The sequence below is a fragment of the Puma concolor genome, chromosome E4 (genome assembly GCF_028749965.1).
Source record: "Puma concolor isolate L17-30 chromosome E4, mPumCon1.1.hap2, whole genome shotgun sequence".
Classification (NCBI taxonomy): Eukaryota; Metazoa; Chordata; class Mammalia; order Carnivora; family Felidae; genus Puma; species Puma concolor.
Window position 1 is genome coordinate 71286615 of NC_141683.1, and position 27208 is coordinate 71313822.

Below are 27208 nucleotides of genomic sequence, written 5' to 3' on the forward strand. Positions count from 1 at the left end.
TCCTACAAAAACATAACGTTGTTAATGGTTTTAAATTATATATGGTGAGATAAAAATACAAATGTATCTACTGGTCAAATGGAGGAAATATAGGAAATTACCTTATGGTAAACATTTCTGTTTTCATATTCCAAGCACCATATCAACTATGATTTTCAATATTCACATAGGTGAATGACATTGCTGTTCTCGTGATTATGAAACTGAACATGCTGTTTTCAGTGACAACGAGATATTTCATGGAAGAGTTTGACAAGCAGTATCCTAGTAGGAGCCAGAAAGCCTGGGTCTGAATTCCCAATTCTGCTGGTTATGAGCTGTATGACCTTAAGCACAGTACCTAAAACTTCCGTGTCTCAGTCTCTAAATCTGTAAAATGAAAGTAATAACAGCACCTACTGGGGTACCTGAGTGGCTCAGCCGGGTCAGCGTCTGGCTCTTGATTTCTGCTCAGGACATGATCTCAGGGTCACGTGATTGAGCCCCACATCCAGCTCTGCGTGGATAGCGAGGAGCCTGCTTGGCATTCTCTCTCTCTCTCCCTCTCTCTCTCTCTCTCTCTCTCTCTCTCTCCCCCTACCTGCTCTTCCCACAATCTCTGTCTGTCTCTCTGTCTCTCTCTTTCTCTCTCTCTCAAAATAATCTTATAAAAGTGATCTGAAAAATAAATAATAATAGGATCTACCTCACTGGGATCTTGGGAATATAAAATTAGGAAATAATACGTGAACAACTTAGAAGGGTACGTGGCACATAGTCAGCTCTAAGTGTATGCATTTAGCATGATTACTGTTGCTGTATTTTGCGTTCCAATACAATGAGATAGTTAAGGCAGGTGGCATGCCAATACAAGTGGTCCCCTATACAAATTATACTGAAGTCGTTCTTCATACCACTACAAGTGGCAGCAAATGGAGAGCATGAGGCCCAGAATCTCTCCTCAGTACTTCACACAACTTTCGCCAATGCCACTAGCAAACAGTACTTGTTTTTTCCCACTTATAATACTTTTAACTAACTCCCTGTCTATACTACTCAGTGGACAATACTCACGGACTACGGTACAAATAGCACCTCTTACATTGAGTAATAGATGCTTTACATGACCATCAGAGGCAAGGGAAAGCCACTGACATGGAAATAATGGAGTCTTGCTAAACCAAAGTTCCTCAATCATTTCATGCCCACACTGTTTACATTAGGCTGCTTTAGCAGGTACTCTGATGTGGAGATTAAGGCTTTGTGGTAACAACATATCAGAAAAGCTGGCCCCAGAGCTTTGTAGTTGGTAAAGTGCTACACATCTGTAAATCACAGCACCAGCTGCATAAGGAAGAAAGATTTCAATTTCTCCTTTTCTATTAACCATTTGCTTAACTTTTGAAGCTTTGTCCATCTATCACGCTGCTTCTCCCCTTGCAGTGGACTCGAACATTCTTTAATGTATCGTCTCATCCACAGATTCAACTTTTCTTCACTTATTTCCTTCTTTTACACTAAAATCTAACTTTCACTCCTATCATTCCACTAAGACATTTTGAGGGTCATCAAGAACCTCTTTTTTTGTGTGTTTTTAATTTTATTAAGGTCTCTATCCTGCTTCACTTTTCAGCAGCAGCTGAGAAAAATGACCATGCCCTCCCTCTGCTCTTTTAACCACACCTTATTTCTGAAGGACGGCAACCCCTGACATTAAGTCCTTGCCCCTTGCTATCTGTGTTTTGAATTGCTCTTAAGGCTTCAAAACCAGATTCTCTAATTCACATTTCCAGCTTTGGCCCCTTTACCTAGGCCATGTGTCCTTTTCGCTCTTCCATCTAGGTGCTCACAGACAGCATCTCAACCGCGCACTCAAAAATCATTACTTGACATGGAGTACCTTTGTAGACAGCTAATCGTGTACATTTTATTTGGACTCTTTTCGGTGTTACTTTGAGTGTGTTTTTCTTATTGAGTCTTAGGGAGCACCCTTACCCGTAGGATGCTGACCAGCATACTCTGTCTCGCTTTTCTTTATAACACGACATTTATCACAAGGACTGGATGATCACTGGTTTGCCTTTGTTTCCTTTTGAGTAATTTCTTCGTCCATAGAGATTTCAACTTACGGAAGTCTTCTGAAGTTCCTTTCAGACCCATACCTGACTATACTGTTAGGAAGGTTAAGTTGGCTACAGCTACCTCTTCTTCCCAATCCAGATTCTTCACCTCAAAATTGTGTGCATCAAATATCTTCACCCAGGTAGCCCCTGGTTTGGGGATTCAGGAGATAAGGACCTTCTAGAGAAGTCAGAGCTATGGACTCAGTTGGCTGAAAGCTATCTAAGTTTTTGTTTCACAGGGAACACTTTAAAGTGTCAGGTAATTTCATGCCATAACCCTAATTCCTTTCTATAGAGATGTACAGAAAATCCCTCGTTATTCTTTAATAAGCTTCATCAGTTTCGGATATCCTTACAGATTTTAGTTTTTGAGACCTTAATGATTTCTTTAGGACACAGTAGCAGGACCATGCCTAGCACTCTCATTCATAGAAGACTGATCAACAGAGTGTCATATTACTCGCATGAAAAATTTCCTATTACAATGTGACTCATTAATAAGACGTACAGAAAAGAAAGTAGTTTTCAATGTCCCCTCAGTCATACAAAGAACCAGTCAACACAATATTCTAGTTCCCCTGACGGGTATAGCTGCCTAATGAAACTTGCATGTATATTATATAGCTTTTGTGACTGACAGAAACGAGTTGGTCAGTGTATCTACCTCATTGCTCCCACTTAGGATGTACAATGAGCATCCTCCAAAGGAGGGTGAGAGTCGGATGACATTCACTGTTCTGCTTGGAAAACAGTTGGGGTTTCACTACATATGAATAAATGAGAATCTTGAATGGCACATTAGTCTTTTCTGAGATTGAATTGTGAAATCTCTGAAAGGCTGATTAACTCACGTGAATGGAAAAAAAAATGAGTCTGAACTTGCAATGGTAGGAGCACTATGTTACTAGGTAAGTCTCTGACAGAGAAACCATTTCTCCTTTTTCACTGGCATTTCTTTTCCTTTACAAAATCCAACAAGGAGAAAAGTCCATTCCTTTGAGAAGGACGTTTGCATAATGATCTGCCGGTCATTGTTAATGAAGAGAATAAATTGCAAACTTGTAATTACTAATTACAACAAATCATCATTAAAATAAACCGTTCTCAAACTCTCACTGAAGGCATGAGATTACAAGAGAATGTCAGAATTCAAGATCAAATGATCACTCAAAGATTGGGGACGTTTGAAACACGCTGAAAAATAGTAGCAGGGAGTCTCACACATCTGTATGCCAACGTTCACAGCAGCATTATTAACAGTAGCCAAAGGTGGACTAAAATGCTCAATGTGGTATATATAAAATGTTGCTTTTTTTAGATTCTCACAATGTTTTTTTATGAAAATCTCACTATAAACATCATTACTTTATGAATTCAATCAACTTCATCTATATAGAAGAATTACATCACTAGTAGCAAGTAGGAACAATATCAACCAAACCTTTGCAGCAGTTAGATTTTCCATGGGATCCAAAACATTCTTATGTACTACTACTAGTGAAATACGGATTCCTTTTCAGTAGGACAGACATTAAGAGATCGACTTACCAAACTTGTCTTTATCACGTTGTTCTCAAGATCTTGAATCTGGGCCGCTTGATGTTTGATGGTTGCTTCTTGTGTGGCATTTTTAACCTGTAGCCTAAAATGCAGAACTTAAGATAATTATTCTCACACATAAATTTAAAACAACATCACATACTTACTGAACAAATGAGGGTATTACAGAAATCCTTAAAATGTTGTCAAGAGGAAGATTTGGGAATTGTGCCATTTTTCTCACCGTGTTTTGTGGATAAGGTGCAAAATTCAGAGATAATATGCCACAATTCTGCATTTAAAAATAGCTCAAAGCTGGTATTTGTATCCAGCTTAACAATGATATACTGGCATAACTAATACATTTCCCATACTACACTGTTTATCTGCTTTATAAATAAACAAGTTATTTTCTGTGAGGTTTAAATTATACTTTTGCACATGATCTTTCATCTCCTCAGCATATCTTGTGGCCTCTCCAGGTCGTTTCTGTTCTTCTTGCAACTAAAATAGAGAAAAAATAATTTTAACCACTGAAAATCCAGTAGAAAACCATCATCGGTTTCTTTAACTAATTTTTTTTTTACTTGAGAGAGAGACAGAGAGAGAGAGAGAGCATGCAGAAGTGGGGGAGAGAGACAGAGGGAGAGACAGAGAAAATTGTAAGCAGGCTGCTAGCTCAGGGTGAAGCCTGATGTGGGGCTCGGTCTCATGACCAGTCTCATGATGTGGGATTTGGGATCATGACCTGAGTGGAAATTAAGAGTCAGGACCTCAGCCAACTAACCCACCCAAGCGCCGCTGTAAGTAAAATATTTTTGGAGCCAGCCACCCTCTCCTCTACATGCTGATTGATGGCTACTTTGAGATCATAACAAAAGAGTTCAGCTTCTACAACAGAGACTATGGCCTACAAAGATGAAATGTTTCAATACTCTTACAGAATAGTTTACCAACCATACTCTCCTACAAAAACATAACATCGTTAATGTTTTTAAATTATATATGATCACATAAATGTACAAATGTATCTATTGGTCAAATGGAGGATATATAGGAATTTACTTTATGGTAAACATTTCTATTTTCATATTCCAAGCACCACATCAACTATGATTTTACATATTCACATAGGTGAATTACGTTCCTATTCTCGTGATTATGAAACTGAACACGCTGTTTTCAGTGACAAGATATTTCATGGAAGAATTTGAGAAGCAATATCCTAGTAGGGGCCAGAATGCCTGGGTCTGATTTCCCAGTTCTGCTCATTATGAGCTGTATGACCTTGAGCACACTACCTAAAACTTCCATGTCTCAATCTCTGCATCTGTAAAATGAAGGTAATAACAGCACCTACTGGGGCACCTGAGTGGCTCAGTCGGTTCAGTGTCTGGCTCTTGATTTCAGCTCAGGACATGATCACAGGGTCATGTAATTGAGCCCCACATCAAGCTCTGCATGGACAGTGAGGAGCCTGCTTGGGATTCTCTCTCTCTCTCTCTCTCTCTCTCTCTCTCTCTCTCTCTCTCTCTCCCTCTCTCTCTCTCTCTCCCTTTTTCTCTCTCTCCCTTCATGCCCTTCCCCAAAATCTCTCTGTCTCTCTGTCTCTCTCCGTCTCTCAAAACAAAGGACTTTAAAAAAGTGATCTCAAAATAAATAATAATAGTATCTACCCCATTGGGATGTTGGGAAGATTACATTAGGAAATAATAGATGAACAACTTAGAAGGGTACGTGGCACATAGCTCTAAGTGTCTGCATGTAGCATGATTACTGTTGCTGTAGTTTGTGTTCCAATACAATGTGATAGTTTAGGCAGGTGGCCTGCCAATACAAGTTTTCCCCTATACAAATTATACTGAAGTTATTCTTCATTCCACCGCAAGTGGTAGCAAATGGGGAGCATGAGGCCCAGAATATTTCCTCAGTACTTCAAAAAACTTTGCCAATGCCACTAGCCAACAGTACTTTTTTCCACTTATAATCCTTTTAACTTACTTCCTCTCTATACCACTGAGTGGACAATGCTCACAGACTACGGTACAAATAGCACCTCCTTGACTGAGTAGTAGATCCTTTACATGACCATCAGAGGCAAGGGAAAGCCACTGACATGGAAATAAATGAGTCTTGCGAAACTAAAGTTCCTCAATCATTTCATGTCCATACTCTTTACGTTAGGCTGCTTTAGCATGTACTCTGATGAAGAGATTAAGGGTTTGGGGTAAAAGCATATCAGAAAAGCTGTCCCCAGATATTTGCATTGGTAAAGTAATACAAATCTATAAATCACAGTTCTGGCTGTGTAAGAAAGAAAGACAAATTTAGCATGCTTTTTCATAGTGAGAGGGAAAAAAAAAACCTAAACATTTGATTGAACATTTCTCCTCTATTTGATTAAGTGCTTTCATTAATAGTTTTACTTATATAAGCGTGTGTGTGTGTCTTTGTGTGTGTGTAGAGAGATATACACACATTTTTTAACGTTTATTTTTTGATACAGAGCACGAGACTGAGTGGCGCAGAACGTGAGGGACACAACAGATCCAATTAGGCTCTGCTGACAGCAGAAAGCCCAATGCAGGGCTCCATCTCAAGAACATGGAGATCATGACCTGAGCCAAAGGCAGACTCTGATCAGACTGGAGCCAGCCAGGCACCCCTCAATTTAGTATTTCATTTCTTAGCATACATTTAGAATAAAAGCTTTGCTATACCAATGTTTCCAAGAAGAATTTACTGATACGGTATAAAGTACTTAATTTTATCGGAAAAACTGTTAAGTTAAAGTATTTTCAATTTATACAAGGATAAGTATCACACGTATCAAATATTACTATCCCTTAAATTTATACTTAGGAAGACGAAATTACCTGTCATGAAAAAAATAAAAACAATGTCAAATAAAGGACTAAATTGTTCTGCACAGGCTAGATGACAAGTGTCAAGAGAGTTAAAGCTAATGGGAGTTACAACAGTCAGAGAAAGTTCATTGGAAAGGAGACTGTGAGCCAAGTCTGAATAACATAGGTTTACTCAAGAGGAACAGAAACTAGAAAGACAGTAAGGACAGCATGCGTAACGGCTGAGAGATGGTGAAATCAACCCAATTAACTCAGAGGATAAAATCTGATGGCAGAGACATTAAAAACGGGTGTCCACACAAGAACTACATAAATGTTCATAAGCAGCAGTATTAATAGGCAAGAAATGGACACAACCCAAAGGTCCATCAACTGATGAATGAACAAGGGCCTTAACCCACAATGGAGTACTGTTTGACAATAAAAACAAATGAAGCACTGATATAAGCTGTAACCAACACAGATGAACCCAGAAAACATTAAGTAAAGTTAGCTAGTCCCAAGGGACCACACGTTGTGTGACTCCATTTATATGAAATATTCACAAGAGGCAACTCCATTGAGAGACCAAGTAGTAGACTGGTGGTTGCCTGAGGCTGGGGGCAACGGGTAAGGGTTTCCTTTCAGGGTGACGAAAACATTCTACTTGATGGCAGTGATGGTTGCATGAGTGTACACAGAGACAGTGAACTGTGCGTGGCAAATGGGTGACTTTTATGGTATGTGTTTTGTACCTCAAAATAGCTTAAAAAAAAAACCCAATGGCAGGACACAGAGAATGTTCTTAATTCTCGCTTTTGGGCGCCCATACTATACATGATCTGAATATTTCCGTGCTTTGACAATATGTGTAAAAGGCAAAGAAAATGAAGGAAATGCCGAAGTTCAAGTGGTTTGTTAAGTGATCTTTCTGTACAAGTCATCCTGAAATCAATATGCATTCTTCTCAAAAGTGAAGATGAGAACTAAGACAATTATCTGAAACATCCCATTAAACATTATCTTCTGATTTGATCCAGCTTGCCTCATCATGGTAATAGAGATATCATTAAAAAACATTGTTTAGTAGGGGACAAAAGTCTCTTGGGACACCTGGGTGGCTACGTCAGTTAAGCGTCCAATTCTTGCTTTCAGCTCAGGTCATGATCTCATGGTTCATGAGACTGAGCCTCACACTGGCTCTACACTGACAGCATGGAGCCTGCTTGGGATTCTCTCTCTCTCCTCTCTCTGCCCCTCCCGTGTTAACACGCATGCATACACTCTCTCTCACTCTTTTTCTCTCAAAATAAATAAATAAACTGTCACAAAAATTTTAAATTAAAGAAAGAACGAAAAAAGTCTCTCAATTTCTGTGGGGAAGGATACAAAAGCCTCAACTTTCCTAAGAGTAAGTATTATAAGAAAACAATGTATAACACAAATAGGAGAAGGAGAGGCAGAAGTTTATGAAATAAATGCATTGTAAAGATACTAAAATCATAATAAATTAATTATAATGAAAATACCAAAGAAAGCGGTCCATGGAAATTGGTATCCTAAAACACTTTATATTATTTAACCAGCTATAAGTTAGCTGTTGACAGGTTACACTTACTACATACCTGACTTCTGATTCGAGCTAATTTCTTCTTGAGATCCTGTGTTTCATCTTCCAGAGGAAGATATGACGTAACCTCTGGGGAAGCCTCTGACATAGACTGTTTCTTCAGAGTATCAGCCAGTTCTTGTTGAAGTTGTCTCGCAACTACCTAATAAGACATTTCTGTTACTGATTTTCTAAATCATCTTATTATTAAATTATGTTAATAATAGACAACTCTCACATACGTCCTTTGAGAAATATCAACACATACATCAATTCACCGTCTTTTTGTAACACATACACATTCCTGTTCACTGAATTCAGTTAAAGACACAAAAGGTGTTATCTCCCTGCCCAGTTCTGATATTTTATGGTGTCTCTTTCCAGTCTTAGCACGACAATTTCATCCTGCAACATGTGGTTTTTATGCAACCGATCTTGTGTTTTCTCATGATTATCAGAAAGCTAAGAAAAACCAAGCACATTTTCAGATAGCACTCAATAAAATGGCAGTATCATGATTTTCTTGGAAATGAAAGTATAATCTGTGTTTAAACAATGAAAAGGTTGCAGGGGGTGCCAGTGTGGTTCAGTTGGTTGACTGTCTGACCCTTGATTTTGGCTCAGGGAATGATCTCACATTCTGTGGGTTCAAGCCTCGCATCAGGCTCTGTGCTGACAGTCAGGAGCCTGCTCAGGATTCTCGCTCTCCCTCTCCCTGCCCCTCCCCTTCTTGCATTCTCTCTCTCTCTCTAATGAATAAAGAAACATGAAAAGAAAGAAAGAAAGAAAAAAAGAAAGAAGGAAAGAAAGAAAAAGAAAGAAAAGAGGAAGGAAGGAAGGAGGAAGGAAGGAAGGAAGGAAGGAAGGAAGGAAGCAAGGTTACAGTAAGTGAATATCCAACTGGAAAAAAATAACGTTGGCTCCAAATCTCAAATTTTAGACAAGCATAAGTTCCCAAAAGTTCAGAACTTTAACTGAAGATAATGAAGGCATGAAAGTAAAAAAGAATTTGTGAGAAAAGTGTTCAGAATCTCAGAATTGGAAAAGCCTTTCTCTGACTTACAACAAACCAGAAGGCCTAAAATAATAGATTAATAAATCTGACTATACTTAAAAATTGACTTTACAGTAGATATCGAACACAGCGACCCCACAGTAAAATCCTTAGCTCTGCATATACTCGGACAGATTAAATTTCCTAAAATTCTTCTTTCCTGAGAATATTTCATAGATATCTACTTTGCTACCATTTCTATAGTCAGTTATAAGAATTATATCTATTGATAACTGAAAAATGTAGGCACTGTACTATAATAGAAACACTTCTACATACATCAATGAACTCATTTGGTTATCACAATTCTAGAGTGGAGAGATTAAAACGGTGAGCTGCAGGACTCTCCCCAGGTCTTCTCACTCCACAACTAGTGCTCTTGCACCAACCGCTGCCACTTCTCTAGTGTAAATACACAAGTACGAAAGAAGTCTTGTATTTCAAAATACTCATAGGAAATAAGGTGAAATTTATACATCTCTTAGAAAACCATGAGATTATTTACTGCTGCAATAACTTGCATTTCCTCTTCATGTTGAAAACAGTAATAAATATAAAAGAGGGGAAATACACTCAGCTATTTTATTAGGAATAAAATACCTATCAATAAATTATCATTAAGTATATACCACAGCATACCATTGTTATCAAAAGTTCCTTGTAATGAAATAGGATGCTACTTGAAGCAAAAGTGTTACTTTTCTCAAAAGTAGGAGACTTGATACCGAAAATATGATCAGTGAACTGGCTACACTTGTCCTCCTGTCCATTAGCGGAAGTATTCACCTAAACTATTAATATATCAAGGCAGTGAAGTAACTGTTCAAAACTAAAACACATGTTGCTAGTAGCAATAGTTTTGAGATTAGGGAAAGCTCATCAATTCCTACAGAAAGTAATAAAAGCCTCTCCTTTGGACGAGGACATTATGAATGTCACTAGTTGTTGCAGACAATGCATTTAATCAAGAATATTATTTTATCCAATGAAGCAAAAATGCCACCGTCCCCCATGACCCTCCACAAAATATATGTGCTTTTAAAATCCTCTATAGTTTCCATGATGAACAGAGTTCAGTTTCATATGTACATACATATATATATATATATATATATATATATATATATATACACATATATATACACATATACACACACACACATATGTATATATATACACACACACACACGGAGAAAAAAGTAATAATAACTAAAAAATAGAATGTATACAAATACATACACACATGTACTTCAAAATAACTAAAGAAGATACCTTAGAATTAGTTTTCTTATGAGCCATTTCTAGCTCCTTTTGCTTGCAAAAGAGATTGTTTAGGCTTCCATCTTGTAAGACTCTGGCCTTCTGTTCTGGAGAAAGTTGCCACTGAGTGTCACTGTGCTCTTCTACAACCTGGAGACACATTTCATTATGATTCTGGTCTCATACCGTTAAAAAAAGAAGGTCAAAAGCTGAAGAGGAGAACTTTAAAAAAAATGTTCAAAAGAACATAATCCCATGTTTTAATTTATTTTAAACCTAAATAATATATATTGAGTCAAAGGGATACTATAAAATATATATGTATAATATTACACTATGTAATATAAATGGAAATACAGTTTTTATCAAAAACTGATTTACCTGATTTTTTGTGGCCTTCAATTCTGTGTTTAGCATTCTAAGAGCGAGTTCAACTTGTTGTTTTGTTTCAACTTCTTTCTTATATTCTTCTTCTTTTCTTCTTAACTTTTCCCTAATATTTTCATATAACATATCAGCATTTCTTCTTTCTTCTTCTTCTTCTTGTTTTAAGGTACATCTGCAATTACATGTGCTTCTTTTAAAATTTGTTTTGTTAGACATAAAAAGTTCATTTTATGATACGGTTCCACATAAGTTGGCTTATTATCCAAATGAAAAATTTCTATGTTCTCCAATTGTTTTCCTTGTAAGGCTCATGTTTTTAATTTGTCACTTCAATCTCTTCCAAACCATATATACAGTTGAAAAGAAGCCAGGAGAAAGCATTATGCAACTTCGTTAGTTTTAGTCAGTAATAACTCTGGTAGATGTTGTAGGAAAGAAAGTTTGAAATTATTCAGGAAAGTTAGAGTTGAAAATTACCCCCTTTCCCACAGGTATAATTATTCCTCCATAGGACAGATAATTCAGTTTCTCATTAAAAAGAGAAGTTGCTGTTTATAAGCAAGTGTATCAATTCACTGGAAATAAAATTTCCACTTGACAAAACCTTACAGGTACCTCCAAAAAGATGTGCAGTGAAAGAGAGCACCTGTGGATGTTGTTTACACAACATACACGTGCAGATTACTGTCATCCAAGACTACGCTGACGAGTCGAATATCTGTTGCCTATACCTTTTGTTTCTTCTTCCACAACACTTGCAACTTACCTTGTTGATGATTACCTACTTTATGAATCACTTAAACATCCCTTCTAGAACAACACAGGATACGTATTAATTAAGTAAACAATAAAGAGTAATATGACCTTTCAGCATACACTTTTGAATTAATTTTATCTACCTATGACAGAGATGCTGAAAAAACTTCTCAGTAACCACTTTCCGTATTACTTTTTTGTTAATGTTTATTCATTTTTGAGAGAGAAAGGGAGAGCCCATGCATACAAAGGGGGGGCAGAGAGAGAGAGAGAGGGAGGCAGAAAATCTGAAGTGGGCTCTGCACTGACAACACACAGCTCGATGTGGGGCTCGAACTCACGAACCCTGAGATCATGACCTGAGCCAAAGTCGGACGCTTGACTGACTGAGCCACTCAGGCGCCCCCATTTTACTTTGTTTAAATTTTTTATTGAGAGAGAGATGACACAAGTGAGTGAGGGTGGAGAGAGGGAAAGAGAGACAGAATCCCACGAGGGGCAGACAGAGAGGGAGAGACAGAGTGAGAGAAGAGGAGCTCATCCGAAGTGGGGCTCGTGCTCACCCAAAGCAGGGCTCGAGCCCACCCAAAGCAAGGCTCAAACTCACGAGATCATCACCTGAGCCGAAGCCAGATGCTTAACCAGCTGAGCCACCCAGGCACCCCCACTTTACCTTTTAACACCTGCATGTTAAGAAGCAAACGGAATCAATTTTGGCGAATTTTACTGTCTTGAGAAAAATGACCATTTTATACTCTGTTGGTAGGTACAGAAAGTAATATAAACTTTCCTGAGAACAATTTAAAAATATGGATCAAAGATCTTTTTAAAAATTTTTATACTTTAACCAGATTACATTATATTGAAGAATTGACTCCAAGCAAGTAACCAGACATGTAGAAACAGATTTATATAAAAGACATTCCTGACAGCATCAATTAAAATACTGAAAGATGAAAAACAAGCAGAATTCAATCTCTTAAATAATGATGTTTCTTGGACTATGGTGGACTTTCATATGGCCATTAAAATTGTGATTTGGAATATACATTAAAGTATTAGAAGTATTCACTGTTAAGAACTTGCTGTGTTATTGCCAAGAATCGCACACCTCACAACACTAAACAAGTATTCTTTCCAGGAAAATCCCATAAGGTAAGTCAGCAATTACAAAACTGCCCCTACACATCTGTAGTATAAAAGGAAACAGTTGAAATATTTCCTTAAAACCAAGATGCTGTACCTCAAACTGCAGAATTCACGTTCCCATTCTACTTTTTGATGTTCTAACCATGATATCATGTCTTTGGCTTCCTGTAGCTCGTTTTGTAGTGCACTAACCATTTTGTCCATTTTTGTCATTTTTCCCATAAGAAGTTTACAGTGATTTTTGTTAAGTTTCCTTAATTTCTCATAGGAAACACGTATATCTTGGATTTTCAAGACGCCAGCAGAATCTGCATCAGAGAAGAAACAGAAATAAAATAGATGAGTACTTTTTGCATATACAGGCCTGTGCATCTTCAATTCACTCATTCACACATTGAGTAAATATATACCTTCAATGGAAGATGTTATACTCAGCTCTACAATTGCAATAGAGAAGACCCCTGGCTATCGATTAGCTTAAAGTCTAGTGAAGGAGCAAGACAACTCAAATGGTAATTCTAAATTCAGATAGTTCCTATTAGAAGACAGAGTTCTGTGATCATAACTTGATCTAGATTGGGCCCAAGGAAGATAGATGTCCCTGAGGAAGAGATAAATATACTGAGGAATGAAGGATGAGCAGGAGACAGTTAAGCAAAGGAGGAAGACAAGCACTCTCGACAGTCTAGAGCATGTGCCGAAGTTTCACTGTAATCTGCTTCTGGCCAAGATGGGGTAACACGTACTGATTGATCTTCCTACCTGAAGCAAGCAAAAACAAAACAGACAAAATACAATTTTAACATGATTTTCAAGATGCAGAACTTCAGACAATTGAGGACAATGATCCCTGAAAACAAAACACGTTAGCCTAACACAGGCCCAAACTCACTGCCTTGAGAGAGTTTTCAGGCTACGAAACAAGATAAATAAATTATTTAAGGAGATTTCACCAGACTCCTTGAGTCGTGGTGGCAAAACTGAGAGTCTGGTGAAGTCAAGGCAGATAGAGATGACAGGTCAGCATCCAGGAGAGGAGAAAGCAGGGCACAGAAAGAACCCTGGGCATCTGCACAGGGTCCCCTTTGGCTATTCAGCAGAGGAACAACCAGTGCATACATGGAAGGAAGTCATCAAGGGAAAAAAATTCTGAAAAGAGTAGAGGAAACACTGCCTGGTGCTCCCACAGCACGAGGGACAGTATCTATTCACATTAGCTAAGATCGAAAAACTCATAATTTGCCTTAGGCTGATCACCACTCTGGATTCATCCAATAATTCGTAAGAGCAAGACTAAAGGATCCAACTGTTTGTAAGTAACTTAACTATATCTCCAAAACAAAGCATGGAAAGATAACTAGAGGCATAGAAGCTATTGTTTTAAAAACCAAATAGCACTTACAGAGATGTAAATTATGTTAGCCAGGAACAATACGATGGGTAGGAATAAACACATATTAGACATCACAAAAAAAGACTGAAGTTTAACATTGGAAACCTGGGAGAAAACTTCAAGTGGGAAATACACAATTGCCCAAAGAGGCAGGGGAAAGTGGCAGGAAAAAAATGGCCCAAATCTTCCTAAACTTCATGAAAACTATAATCCCACTGACCCAGGAAGGATCTGTCTAGGAAAGAAGAAATGGAAGTCAACTCTTGTGATTTGCCTAAACTCTATGCGATGTGGTATAACATTACTGGAAGGGAGACTGTGATGCTGAAGCCATAGACTATAAACCCTAAACCAACCACTAAAGCAGCAAAACTGAAAAGTTCTAGCTAGGAAGCCTAAATAAATAGGTGAATAAATGAATACATGAATAAATGAATACATGAATAAATAAATAAATGGATAAAACTGAATCATAAAAATTACTCGATTAAAAGAAAGCGGAAAAAGAAGAGAACGGGAACAAGGAGCAGATAGGACAAATGCAAGTCAAACAGCATGATGACATATTCAAATCAACTATCTCAAAAATCACAGTAAATGGCCATTTGTAGCAACGTGGATGGAACTGGAGAGTGTGATGCTAAGTGAAATAAGCCATACAGAGAAAGACAGATACCATATGTTTTCAGTCTTATGTGGATCCTGAGAAACTTAACATAAACCCACGGGGGAAGGGAAGGAAAAAAGAAAAAAAGAGGTTAGAGTGGGAGAGAGCCAAAGCATAAGAGACTCTTAAAAACTGAGAACAAACTGAGGGTTAATGGGGGGGTGGGAGGGAGGGGAGGGTGGGTGATGGGTATTGAGGAGGGCACCTTTTGGGATGAGCACTGGGTGTTGTATGGAAACCAATTTGACAATAAATTTCATATATTGAAAAAAAAACATCACTGTAAATGAAAACGGTCTAAAAGCCTCAACTAAAACGCAGACTGTCAGAATGGATAAAAAAGGAAGACTCAACTGTATGCCACCTATACAAAATGCACTTTAAATGTCAAGACAGAAATTTGTTCGAAAGACAGGAATATGATATACCACACTAACACTTGACCAAAGAAGGCTGAGCTAGAGTGGCTCTATGAATAGCAGACAAAACAGTTTCAAGCAAAAAAAAAAAAAAAATATTACCAGCAATAAACAACAGGTCATTGTATAATCATAAAAGGGTCAATTAAGAGCAATCTTAAATGTTCATGTATCTGTTAATAGCTTCAAAGTACATGAAGCAAAAATTGATAAAACTGAAAAGAGAAATAGGCAAATTCACAATTATAGTCTGATATTTCAACACGCTCAACATCAGCAAGGGCATAGTAGACTTGGCCGCCACTATTCTTCTCAAGGATCTATGGAACACTTACCAAAAAAGACTATGTTCTGGGTCAAAAATAAATCTTAATAAAAGGAAGAAGTCAAGAGGCCTGAAGTCATAATAGTGTGTTCCCTGACCACAAAGCAATCAAATCAGAAATCAAGCACAAAAATATCTCTGGAAAATACTCAACTATTTGTGAACTACAGAACACATCGAAATATCCCCTGGGTCAAAGAAGTAATGAAAAAAGAAAAAAAAATTAGAAAGGATTCTGAACTGAATGAAAATGAAAACATAGTAGAATTTGTAGAGTCCTGCTTTAGTAGCACTCACATGAAGACTGATAGCACTGAATGTATACATTAAAAAGGAAGAGGGAAGTGCGGTGCTCCTTGCTGCCTTTGTGGCTCCTCCCCCAGCTTCCCAAGGCACCCTGCCCTGCCCCGCCCCACCCTGGCAGTGGCTGGAGAGCAGGTGCTTTGTTCACAGCGCACAGCAGGCACTTGGGTGGGTGGGGGCGGGGTCCGCCAATGCTGGGAATTGAAGGTGGGGGAGTAGCTGTAGGAGGAGACCCCCCTACACTGAGGTGGGCATAGGCCGGGCCCGGGTTCTGCTGGAGCGGGAGGCGGCGGTGGTGGCAGAGGCATGGTCCTTCTGGAAGGGAGAGCCCAATGCCTCTGCACCTGTCTCCCCTCCCTTCCTCTCCGCCCCTGCCATGGGTTTTGTGTTCTAGCTCCCCATCTTTTTCTCACTACCTACATCATCACCCTTCTTCCGACTTCGCTTCCCAGCTTCTTGCGACCCTTTCTCACACTTAAGCCTCAGTTACTCAGGCTCTTTTCACCCTAGTCTTGCCGGAGACTTCATATGCCAGCAGTCTCTCTCATGGGATGTCCCCATCCTTCCCCTCTCCCCACATCCTATTCTGGGCTGATGGCAGCCAGAAATCCTTCCTATTGCGTTTACCGGCAGTTTCTACCTGGCCCTGACGCTTGGCGCAGATCAAGTCCACCACACCCACGCTGAGAAGTACCCCTAGGAGAACCACTTGTCCCATGGTGGTATTGGACAATGTGTTCTCGATTTTCCTCTGGTTGCTTATTTTAGTCTGAATATTTGTTACTCTCCACCGCTATACTTTACAAACGTATGTTTTGGTTGCATGACAAGGAGTTAGAAATGAGCCAGAGACCATTCGCAGGTAAGGAGAAGATTTAGACACTTAGGATTCAAGGAAGAAAGGAGAAACAGAATGTTAAGAAGGTTAGATTCCTCAAAGTATTTTGATATCTTTTGTGATCTGAGGAAGTGGAGATTACTGAGCCTACACAGATTGACATTTTGGGAGAAAATTTCATGGTGCTTGATTCGCTCTTGGAGTAACGTGAACACAAGTTCTCAAACCTGCATATTCTCTCAGTTGGTACCAGCTGTATATCTGAATGTTCACTTTCATCAGAACTTGTATCAGAGAAAGAATGGGAGTCTGCTTCAACGAAAATGACTACCTCCGGGACCTGAAATCGGTCATTCTGTTTCCTAATAGTGTATATGGCCATTTTCGTGGGAACAGATCAGGATTTTTACAGTTTACTTGGAGTATCCAGGACTGCAAACAGTAGAGAGATCAGACAAGCTTTCACGAAGTTGGCATTGAAGCTACAATCTGATAAAAAACAAACACACAAACAAAAAAAACAAAACGAATAACCCAGGGCGCCTGGGTGGCTCAGTCAGTTGAGCGTCCAACTTCCGCTTGCTCGGGTCATGATCTCACAGGTCGTGGGTTAGAGCCCCGCGTCGGGCTCTGTGCTGATGGCTCAGACCAGGGGCCTGCTTTGGACTCTGTGTCTCCCACACTCTCTGCCCCTAACCCACTTGCATTCCGTCTCTGTCTCTCTCAAAAGTAAATAAACACTAAATAAATAAATAAATAAATAAATAAATAACCAACCAACCAACCAAATGAATAATCCTAACGTTCAGAGTGATTTTCAAAAATAAATAGAGCATATGAAGTACTCAAAGATGAAGATCTGTGGGAAAAGTATGACTAATACGGAGAAAAGGGATTTGCACTTGATCCAGAAGGTGGCCTGTATGAAAGCTGGGATTATGATCGTTATGATTTTGGTATTTATGATGATGATCTTGAAAGCATGACATTGAATAGAAGAGAAGTGGATGCTGCTGTTCATTCTGGAGAACTGTGGTTTGTGAACTTTTACTCCCCAGGATGTTCACACTGCCATGAATTAGCTCCCACATGGAGAGACTGTGTTAAAGAAGTAGATGGATTACTTTGAATTGGTGCTGTTAACTGTGGTGATGATAGAATGTTTTGCCAAATGAAAGCAGTCAATGGATCTCCCAGCCTCTTCCTTTTTAGGTCTGGAACGGCCACAGTGAAATATCACGGGGACAGATCAAAGGAAAGTTTGGTGAGTTTCGCCATGCAGCACGTTAGAAACCCAGTGATGGAATTATGGACAGGAAATTGTGTTCACTCCATAGAAACTGCTTTTGCTGCTGGTATTGGCCAGCTGATCACTTTTTGTTGCAAAGGAGGAGATTGTTTAACTTCATAGACACGACTCAGGCTCAGGGGCATGTTGGATGGTCTGGCTAATGTAGGATGGATGGACTGTGCCACCCAGGACAAACTTTGTAAAAGTCTGGATATTATCACAAGTACTACTGCCTGTTTTCCTCTGGCGCCACATTAAATAACAGAGAGAAAAGCAGCGTTTTGTTCCTTAATTCATTGGATGCTCGAAATGTATTTGGAAATCACGCATAGTCTTCCAGATTTTGAGCTACTTTTGGCAAATACACTAACAGATCGATTGGCTCATCATCTGTGGCTCTTATCGTTTAGTTTTGGAAAACATGAAAATCCAAATGATCTTGAGTTGAGGGAACTAAAAACTCTACTCAAAAGTGAACAATTCAAGTTGGCAAGGCTGACTGTCCCTCTGCACCAGACATCTGTAGTAATCTCTCTGTATTTCAGCCATGTCTAGCAGTATTTAAAGGACAAGGAACCAAAGAATATGAAATTCATCATGGAAAGAAGATTCTATATGATATACTAGCCTTTGCCAAAGAAAGTGGTAATTCTCACGTTGCCACACTTGGACCTGAAAATGTTCCTGCTGATGACAGGAACCATGGCTTGTTGATTTGTTTGTGCCATGGTGTCCACCATGTCAAGCTTTATTGCCAGAGTTACAAAAAGCATCAAAGCATCTGCGTGGTCAGCTTCAGTTTGGTACACTAGATGGTACGGTTCACGAGAGACCCTGTAACACGTATAACATTCAGGCGGATCCAACAACAGTTGTATTCAACCAATCCGAGGTTCATGAATAAGAAGGACATCACTCTGCTGAACAACAGATCTTGGAATTCATAGAGGATCTTAGGAACCTTCAGCGACCTCCCTGACACCCACCACTTTCAATGAACTAGCTAAACAAAGAAACTATGATGAAGTCTGGATGGTTGACTTCTACTCCCATGGTGTCATCCATGTCAAGTCCTAATGCCAGAATGGAAAAGAATGGCCTGGACACTAACTGGACAGTTACTGTGGGCACTATAGACTGCCAAAAGTAACATTCTTTTTGTGCCCAAGAAAATGTTCAGAGATACCCTGAGATAAGATTCCCCCCCCCCCCCAAAACCAAATAAAGCTTTTCAGTATCACAGTTACAATGGCTAGAAGAGAGATTTGGGGCACGGGATTTCGACCTCAAGCATCCACAAATCTGATGACTCAGACTTTCGATGAAAAAGTTATACAAGGGAAAAATCACCGGGTGATTGAATTCTATGCTCCTTGGTGTGGACCTTGCCAAAATTTTGCTCCAGAGTTTAAGCTCTTGGCTAAGACGATGAAAGGAAAAGTGAAAGCTGGAAAAATAGACTGTCAGGCTTCGGCTCAGACATGCCAGAAAGCTGGCATCAGAGCCTATCCGACTGTTAAATGTTATCCCTATGAAAAAGCAAAGAGAAACATTTGGGGAGAGCAAATAGATGCCAGAGATGCAAAAGCAATCGCTGCCTTACTAAATGAAAAATTAAAAAATCTCCACACTCATGGAGAGAGAGATGAGGATGAATTTTAATGATGTGAAGATGAAGAAAAAAGAGAAAAGGAATTGTAACCCATGACATCAGAGGAACATCTTTGTAGGATGTTGCTACATTCTGGGTCACAATAAAGCAACATTATCTCGGAATTGTAATTGCACCGTCTGAATTCTGTACAACATTGGTATAAATGAAGGGACTGCAAGCTTTTTCTGTAAAAGGTCAAACTGTAAATATTTTAACCTTTGTAGACCATATACTTTTGTCACACAGTACTTTGTTTTTGCTTTGTTTACAACCCTTTAAAAAATCTAAAACTTTTCTTACCTCAGGGCCATACACAAACAAGCCAAGCCACATTCAGTCCACGGGCCATAGATTGCTGACCCCTGGAAATGATACTAAAACTGCCTGGCTCAACCAGGAGCCTGCTCTGTCAAGTACATACATGTCTAGGGTCTATTCCTTAAAGTTTTGTGGCTGGCCTGAAAGGAAATAATTAGGTATTTATTTACCTGTCTGAAAAATTGTGTGAAATGGATTGTGGCCATAGTGTAATTAAAAAAAACCACACCCCCCCCACACACACACACAATGTGGCAAGCAGATAGCCTATTTTCATGGTGTATTATAATAAAGAGATTTTCTTTTTTTTTCTTTCTAAAGGTTGAAGAACTGATTTTAATTTTTCACAATTGAGAAAAATTTTGATAAAAAACTGCCAATAGATTTCTACAGTATCTAGAAGAAGAAGAAGAAGAAGAAGAAGAAGAAGAAGAAGAAGAAGAACGAGGAGGGAAGGAGGGGGAGCAGAAGAAGAGGAGGAGGAGGAGGAGCATAGAGGAGGTGCAAGAAGACAGAGGAGGAGGAGGAAGGAGGAAGAGGAGGGAAGGAGGACAGGGAGATGGAGAGGGAAAGGGAGAAGAAGAAGAAGAAGAAGAAGAAGAAGAAGAAGAAGAGAGAAGAAGAACAAGGAGAACGAGGAGGGAAGGAGGAGGAGCAGAAGAAGAGGAGGAGGAGGAGGAAATAGGAGGCAGAATAAAACAGAAGAGGAAGAGGAAGGAGGAAGAGGAGGGAAGGAGGACAGGGAGATGGAGAGAGAAAGGGAGCAGAAGAAGAAGACGAAGAAGAGGAAGGAGAAGGAGAAGAAGAGAAGAAGAGGAGGAGGAGGAAAGAAGAAGGGGAAGTGGAGAGAAGGAGGAGAGGGAGAGGGAGACAGAGTGGGAAAGGGAGAAGAAGAAGAAGAAGAAGAAGAAGAAGAAGAAAAGAAGAAGGGGAGGGGGAGGAGGAGGAGGAGAAGGAGGAGGAGGAGAGGAGGAGTAGGAGGGAGGAGAAGGAAGAAGGAGAGGAAGAAGAAGGAGAGGAAAAAGAAGAAGAGGCTGAAGAGGATGAGGAAGAAGAAAGGTCTGAAATCTATGACATTGGGTTCCACCTTTTGAAACTAGAAAAGGAAAACAAATTAAACCCAAACCAAGCAGAAGAAAGGAACTAATAAAGATAAAAATCACATGAAAGAATGCAGAAAAACGATAGAGAATAATCAATGAAACCAAATGTTTTCAGGAGGTGAAAAAAGGATAAATTTCTACCAAGACTGATCCCAAAATGAAGAGAAACAACGGAAGTATTAACAATATATCAGAAATTAGTAATGTAACTAACATTACTGGAAATTCACAGACTAAAAAAATAACAAAGTAATATTATGAACTTTATATAATTAATTTGACAACTCAGATGCAGTGGGTAAATTCCGTGAAAGACAGAAATTATCAAAGCTCAATCAAGAGTGAAGGGTGCCTGGCTGGCTCAGTTGGTAGAACATGTGACTCTTGATCTCTGGATTGTGTGTTCAAGCCCCATGTTGGGTGTAAAGATTACTGAAATGAAATGAAGTGAAATGAAATGAAATGAAATGAAGTGAAATGAAGTGAAATGAAATGAAGTGAAATGAAATGAAATAAAAAAAATAAAATAAAATAAAGGAAAAAAGAACAGATAAACTAACTAACTCTATATGTATAAAATAAACAAAAGTCTTAGATAAAGATCTTTCCACAGAAAACAATTCCAGGGCCAAGTGGCTACACTAGTAAATTCATCCAACATTTTAGGAAGAAATGTTATCTATTCTACACAAAGTCTCTCCCAAAAATGGAGAGGAGAAATAATTCTCACCTCATTCTATAAGGCTAGCATTACCTGAAACCAAAACTAGACAAAGATACTACAAGAAATAAAATTCTGTCATAAGCATGGGAGCACAATTTCTGAAGAAACCATCCACAAATCAAGTCTAACACTACATTGAAGAGGGGGGTGTGTCAACATGGCAGAGAAGTAGGGGAACCTGAAGTGACCACATCCCTCAAACACAGTAGTGAGGCAAGAAGATGTGGAAATCTAGGAATCTGGGCTACAGCGTGTCACAAACATCTCCAGGGGGCCATGGGGACAACTTGCCAGGTCATGGAGATTTTTAATCTATTCTTTCTGCACCTTCTGTATCTCCTTCTTATTTTCCTTTCTCTCTCTCTCTCTCTCTCTCTCTCTCTCTCTCTCTCTCTCTCTCTTCACTGCCTGGATTAAGTTGTATAGTTTCTCTGATTCTCTACCTGGTCAATTTTTTGTCTTCTTCTCTTTTCCTTTGCCCCTGTCATTTCTCACTTTGTTTGAGATAAGGCATCTTCCATCACCCCCCCACTGTTTAAATTCTTTTCCAAGGTTACATTATGAACAAATCTAAGCACACCTGCTGGAATGGCCAACCCAACAATATGAGTAGGGAAATAAAGCAACCAGAGTCACAACAGAGAGCATGAAACACACTCCAAAGATACCTGTTGAAGGGCCAGGCCCTGGATAGTATATGACCCCTTTTTAAAATAGTAGTGCTCACAGGTGCAGGACACATGACAACTAGGAACACACATAAAGTATTGAACACTGATGAAATGGAAGAATTCTCCTCAAAAGAAACTCCAGGAAGAAATGAGAGCTAGAGAATTGCTCAAAACAGATATAAACAATATATCGGTTCAAGAATTTAGAATAACAGTTGTAAGATTAACAGCTGAGCTTACAAAAAAGCATGGAAGACAGCAGAGAATCTATTGCTGCAGGGATCAAGGAACTAAGACATAGTCATAGCAATTAATAAATACTGTAAATAAGATGCAAAATAAACTAGATGCAGTAACAGCAAAGATGGAGGAAACAGAGGGGGAATAAGTGACATAGAAGATGAAAGTATGGAAAATGACGAAGCCAAGAAAAAGGGTGATAAGAAAATATTAGACCATGAGGGGAGTATTAGAAAACTAAGTGATTCGATGAAATGTAATATTTATCCGGATCATAAGAGTTCCAGCATAAGAGAGAGACAGAGAGAGAGAGAGAGAGAGAGAGAGAGAGAGAGAGAAAAGGGAAGATGGTTTACTTGAACAAATTATAGGTGAGAACTTCCCTAATCTGGAGAAGGAAGCAGACATCCAAATCCAGAAGGCACAGACAACTCCCTTCAGATTCAACAAGAATAGGTCATCTCCACAGCATATCATAGTGAAAGTGGCAAGATACAAAGAGAAAAGAGAATTCTGAAAGCAGCAAGGGACAAACGGGCCTTAACCTACAAGGGTAGACACATATGGGTAGTAGCAGACCTGCCCGCTGAAACTTGGCAGGCCAGGAGGCGATGGTAGGAAAAAGTCCATGTGTTGAATAGGAAAATATGCTGCTAAGAATCCTTTCTCCAGCAACGATGTCATTCAGAATAGAAGGAGAGATAGGCTTTCCCAGAAAACCAAAAACTACAAGAGCTCATGACCACTAAACCAGCCCTGCAGGAGATCCTAAGGAGACTCTGTGAGTGGAATGTTGTCAAGGCTACAAAGGACCAGAAACATCACCACCAGCATGAAAGCTCCAGACAACACAATGACATGACATCCGTATCTTTAAATAATCACTCTGAATGTGAAGGGACTAAATGCCCTTATCAAAACACATAGCGTATCTGAATGGATTAAAAAAAAAAAAACAATATCCATCTATATGCTGTCTACAAGAGACTTATTTGAGACAGGAGGACACCATTTTATTGAAGGTTAGGGGATAGAGTACCATGTATTATGGTACTGGAAGTCAAAAGAAAGCTGGGGTAGCCATACTTAGATCAGACAAATGAGATTTTAAACCAAAGACTCTAACAAGAGATGGAGAAGGGCATTATATCATAATTAAGGGATCTATCCATCAAGAAGAGCTACCAGTTGTAAATGTTGGTGCCCCCAACTTGAGAGCCCCCAAATATATACATAGACTAATCACAAACGAAAGCATTCTTATTGATAATCATATGGAGAGTGTAGGTGACTTAAATACTCCCTAACAACAATGGACAGATCACCTAGGCACAAAATCGGTAAAGAAACAAAGGCCCTGAATGATACGCTGGACCAGATGTTTTTGACAGATCTATTCAGAACTTTTCATCCAACAGCAGCAGAATACACATTCTTCTCGAGTGCACGTGGAACATTCTCCAAAACAGATCACACAGTGGGTCACAAAACAGCCCTCCATAAATATAAAAGAACAGAGATCATTCCATGCGTATTTTCAGATCACAACACTATGAAACTTGAAATCAAACAAAAGAAAAAGTTTGGGAAGCCTCTAAATGCATGGAGGTTGAAGAACATCCTACTGGAGAAAGAATGGGTCAACCAGACGATGAAAGAAAAAATTAAAAACATACATGCAGGCAAATGAAAATGAAAACATGACAGTCCAACCCCTTCGGGATGCAGCAAAGGCAGCCCTAAAAGGAAAACATATCGCCATCCAGGCCTTTCTCAAGAAATAAGAACAATCCGAAATACAAAATCGAAGCTCACACCTAAAGAAACTAGAAAAAGAACAGCAAAGAAACCCTACAACCATTAGAAGAAATAATAAAGATTAGAGCAGAAATAAACACTATAGAATCCAAAAGAAAAACCCTTAAAAACAAACAAACAAACAAAAAAAATAGTAGAACAGATCAATGAATCTAAGAGCTGTTTTTTTTAAAAAGAATACATAAACTTGATAACCCCCTAGCCAGCTTCTCAAAAAGAAAAGAGAATCCAAATAGATAAAATCATGAATGAAAAAGGAGAGGTCTCAATCAACACCACAGAAATACAAGTATTAGAGAATACTACGAAAATGTATATGCCAACAAACTGGACAACCCGGAAGAAATGGACACATACCTAGACAACCACACATTACCCAAACTCAAATGGGAAGAAATAGAAAATTTGAAGAGACCCATAACCGGCGAAGAAATTCAATCAGTTATCAAAAATCTCCCAACAAATATGAGTCCTGGGCCAGAAGTCTTCCCACGGGAATTCTACAAGACATTTAAAGCAAAGTTAATACCGATTCTTTTCCAGCTGTTGAACAAAGAAATGGAAGAAAAGCTTCCGGACTCTTTCTATGAGGCTAGCATTACCTTGATTCCCAACACAGATAGAGACCCCATTAAAAAGGAGAATGACAGGCCAATATTCCTGATATGCATGGATGCCAAAATTCTTAACAAGATACTAGCAAATCCAATGCGGCAGTATATGAAAGAATTCTTCACCATGCTTTCGTTAAAAAAAACACACACATACACACAACACATACACACACACACACAATGTGGCAAGTTGATAACCTATTTTCATGGTGTATTATAATAAAGAGATTTTCTTCTTTTTTCTTTCTAAAGGTTGAAGAACTGATTTTAATTTTTCACAATTGAGAAAAATTTTGGTAAAATAATGCCAATAGATTTCTACAGCATCTAGAAGAAGAAGAAGAAGAAGAAGAAGAAGAAGAAGAAGAAGAAGAAAGGAAGAGGAGGAGGAGGAAGAAGAAGGAAGAAGGAGGAGGAGGAAGGAGGAAGAGGAAAGAGGAGGAAGAAAATGAGGGAAGGAGGAATAGGAGAGGGAGATGGAGAGGGAAAGGGAGAAGAAGAGGAAGAAGAAGAAGAAGAAGAAGAAGAAGAAGAAGAAGAAGAAGAAGAAGAAAGAAGGAGAGGAGGAAGAAGGAGAGGAAAAAGAAGAGGAAGAAGAGGATGAGGAAGAAGAAAGGTCTGAAATTTATGACATCGGGTTCCACCTTTTGAAACTAGAAAAGGAAAACAAATTAAACACAAACCAAGCCGAAGAAAGGAACTAATACAACTCAAAGACATAAATCACATGAAAGAAAGCAGAAAAACAATAGAGAATAATCAATGAAACCAAATGCTTTCAGGAGGTGAAAAAAGGGATCAATTTCTACCAAGACTGATCCCAAAATGAAGAGAAACAAGGGAAGTATTAACAATATATCAGAGATTAGTAATTTAACCAACATTACTGGAGATTCACAGATACTAAAAAATAACAAAGTAATATTATGAACTTTATATAATTAATTTGACAACTCAGATGCAGTGGGTAAATCCCGTGAAAGACAGAAATGATCAAAGCTCAATCAAAAATAAAGGGTGCCTGGCTGGCTCAGTTGGTAGAGCATGTGACCCTTGATCTCTGGATTGTGAGTTCAAGCCCCATGTTGGGTGTAAAGATTACTGAAATGAAATGAAATGAAATGAAATGAAGTGAAATGAAATAAAATGAAATGAAGTGAAATGAAGTGAAATGAAATAAAGTGAACTTAAATAAAATAAAAAAATAAAATAAAATAAAGGAAAAAAAGAACTGATAAGCTAACTAACTCTATATGTAAAAAAGAAACCAAAGTCTTAGATAAAGATCTTTCCACAGAAAACAATTCCAGGGCCAAGTGGCTACACTAGTAAATTCATCCAACATTTTAGGAAGAAATGTTATCTATTCTACACAAAGTCTCTCCCAAAAATGGAGAGGAGAAATATTTCTCACCTCATTCTATAAGGCTACCATTACCTGAAACCAAAACTAGACAAAGATACTATAAGAAATAAAATTCTGTCATAAGCATGGGAGCACAATTTCTGAAGAAACCATCCACAAATCAAGTCTAACACTACATTAAACAGGGGGGGGGGTGTCAACATGGCAGAGAAGTAGGGGTACCTGAAATGACCACATCCCTCAAACACAGCAGTGAGGCAAGAAGATGTGGAAATCTAGGAATCCGGGCTACAGCATGACACAAACATCTCCAGGGGGCCATGGGGACAACTTGCCAGGTCATGGAGATTTTTAATCTATTCTTTCTGCACCTTCTGTATCTCCTTCTTATTTTCCTTTCTCTTTCTCTTTCTCTTTCTCTTTCTCTTTCTCTCTCTCTCTCTCTTCACTGCCTGGATTAAGTTGTATAGTTTCTCTGATTCTCTGCCTGGTCAATTTTTTGTCTTCTTCTCTTTTCCTTTGCCCCTGTCATTTCTCACTTTGTTTGAGATAAGGCATCTTCCATCACCCCCCCACTGTTTAAATTCTTTTCCAAGGTTACATTATGAACAAATCTAAGCACACCTGCTGGAATGGCCAACCCAACAATATGAGTAGGGAAATAAAGCAACCAGAGTCACAACAGAGAGCATGAAACACACTCCAAAGATACCTGTTGAAGGGCCAGGCCCTGGATAGTATATGACCCCTTTTTAAAATAGT

General features: G+C 38.8%; 1 protein-coding gene and 1 pseudogene across 1 annotated transcript in view; one reads left to right on the forward strand and one right to left on the reverse strand.

Moving 5' to 3' along the window:
- Positions 1–27208, reverse strand: part of LOC147572820 (ankyrin repeat domain-containing protein 26-like) — a 188005-nt gene that overhangs the window by 34087 nt on the left and 126710 nt on the right. The window contains exons 26-31 of the mRNA XM_086693475.1: positions 12797–13010; positions 10792–10969; positions 10423–10560; positions 8113–8259; positions 4075–4145; positions 3651–3744 (exon numbers count right to left, since the gene is read on the reverse strand). Coding sequence (XP_086549601.1) covers positions 3651–3744; positions 4075–4145; positions 8113–8259; positions 10423–10560; positions 10792–10969; positions 12797–13010 — 842 coding nt within the window. The remainder of the gene's footprint in view (positions 1–3650; positions 3745–4074; positions 4146–8112; positions 8260–10422; positions 10561–10791; positions 10970–12796; positions 13011–27208) is intronic.
- Positions 16949–19600, forward strand: LOC147572821 (endoplasmic reticulum disulfide reductase DNAJC10-like; annotated as a pseudogene).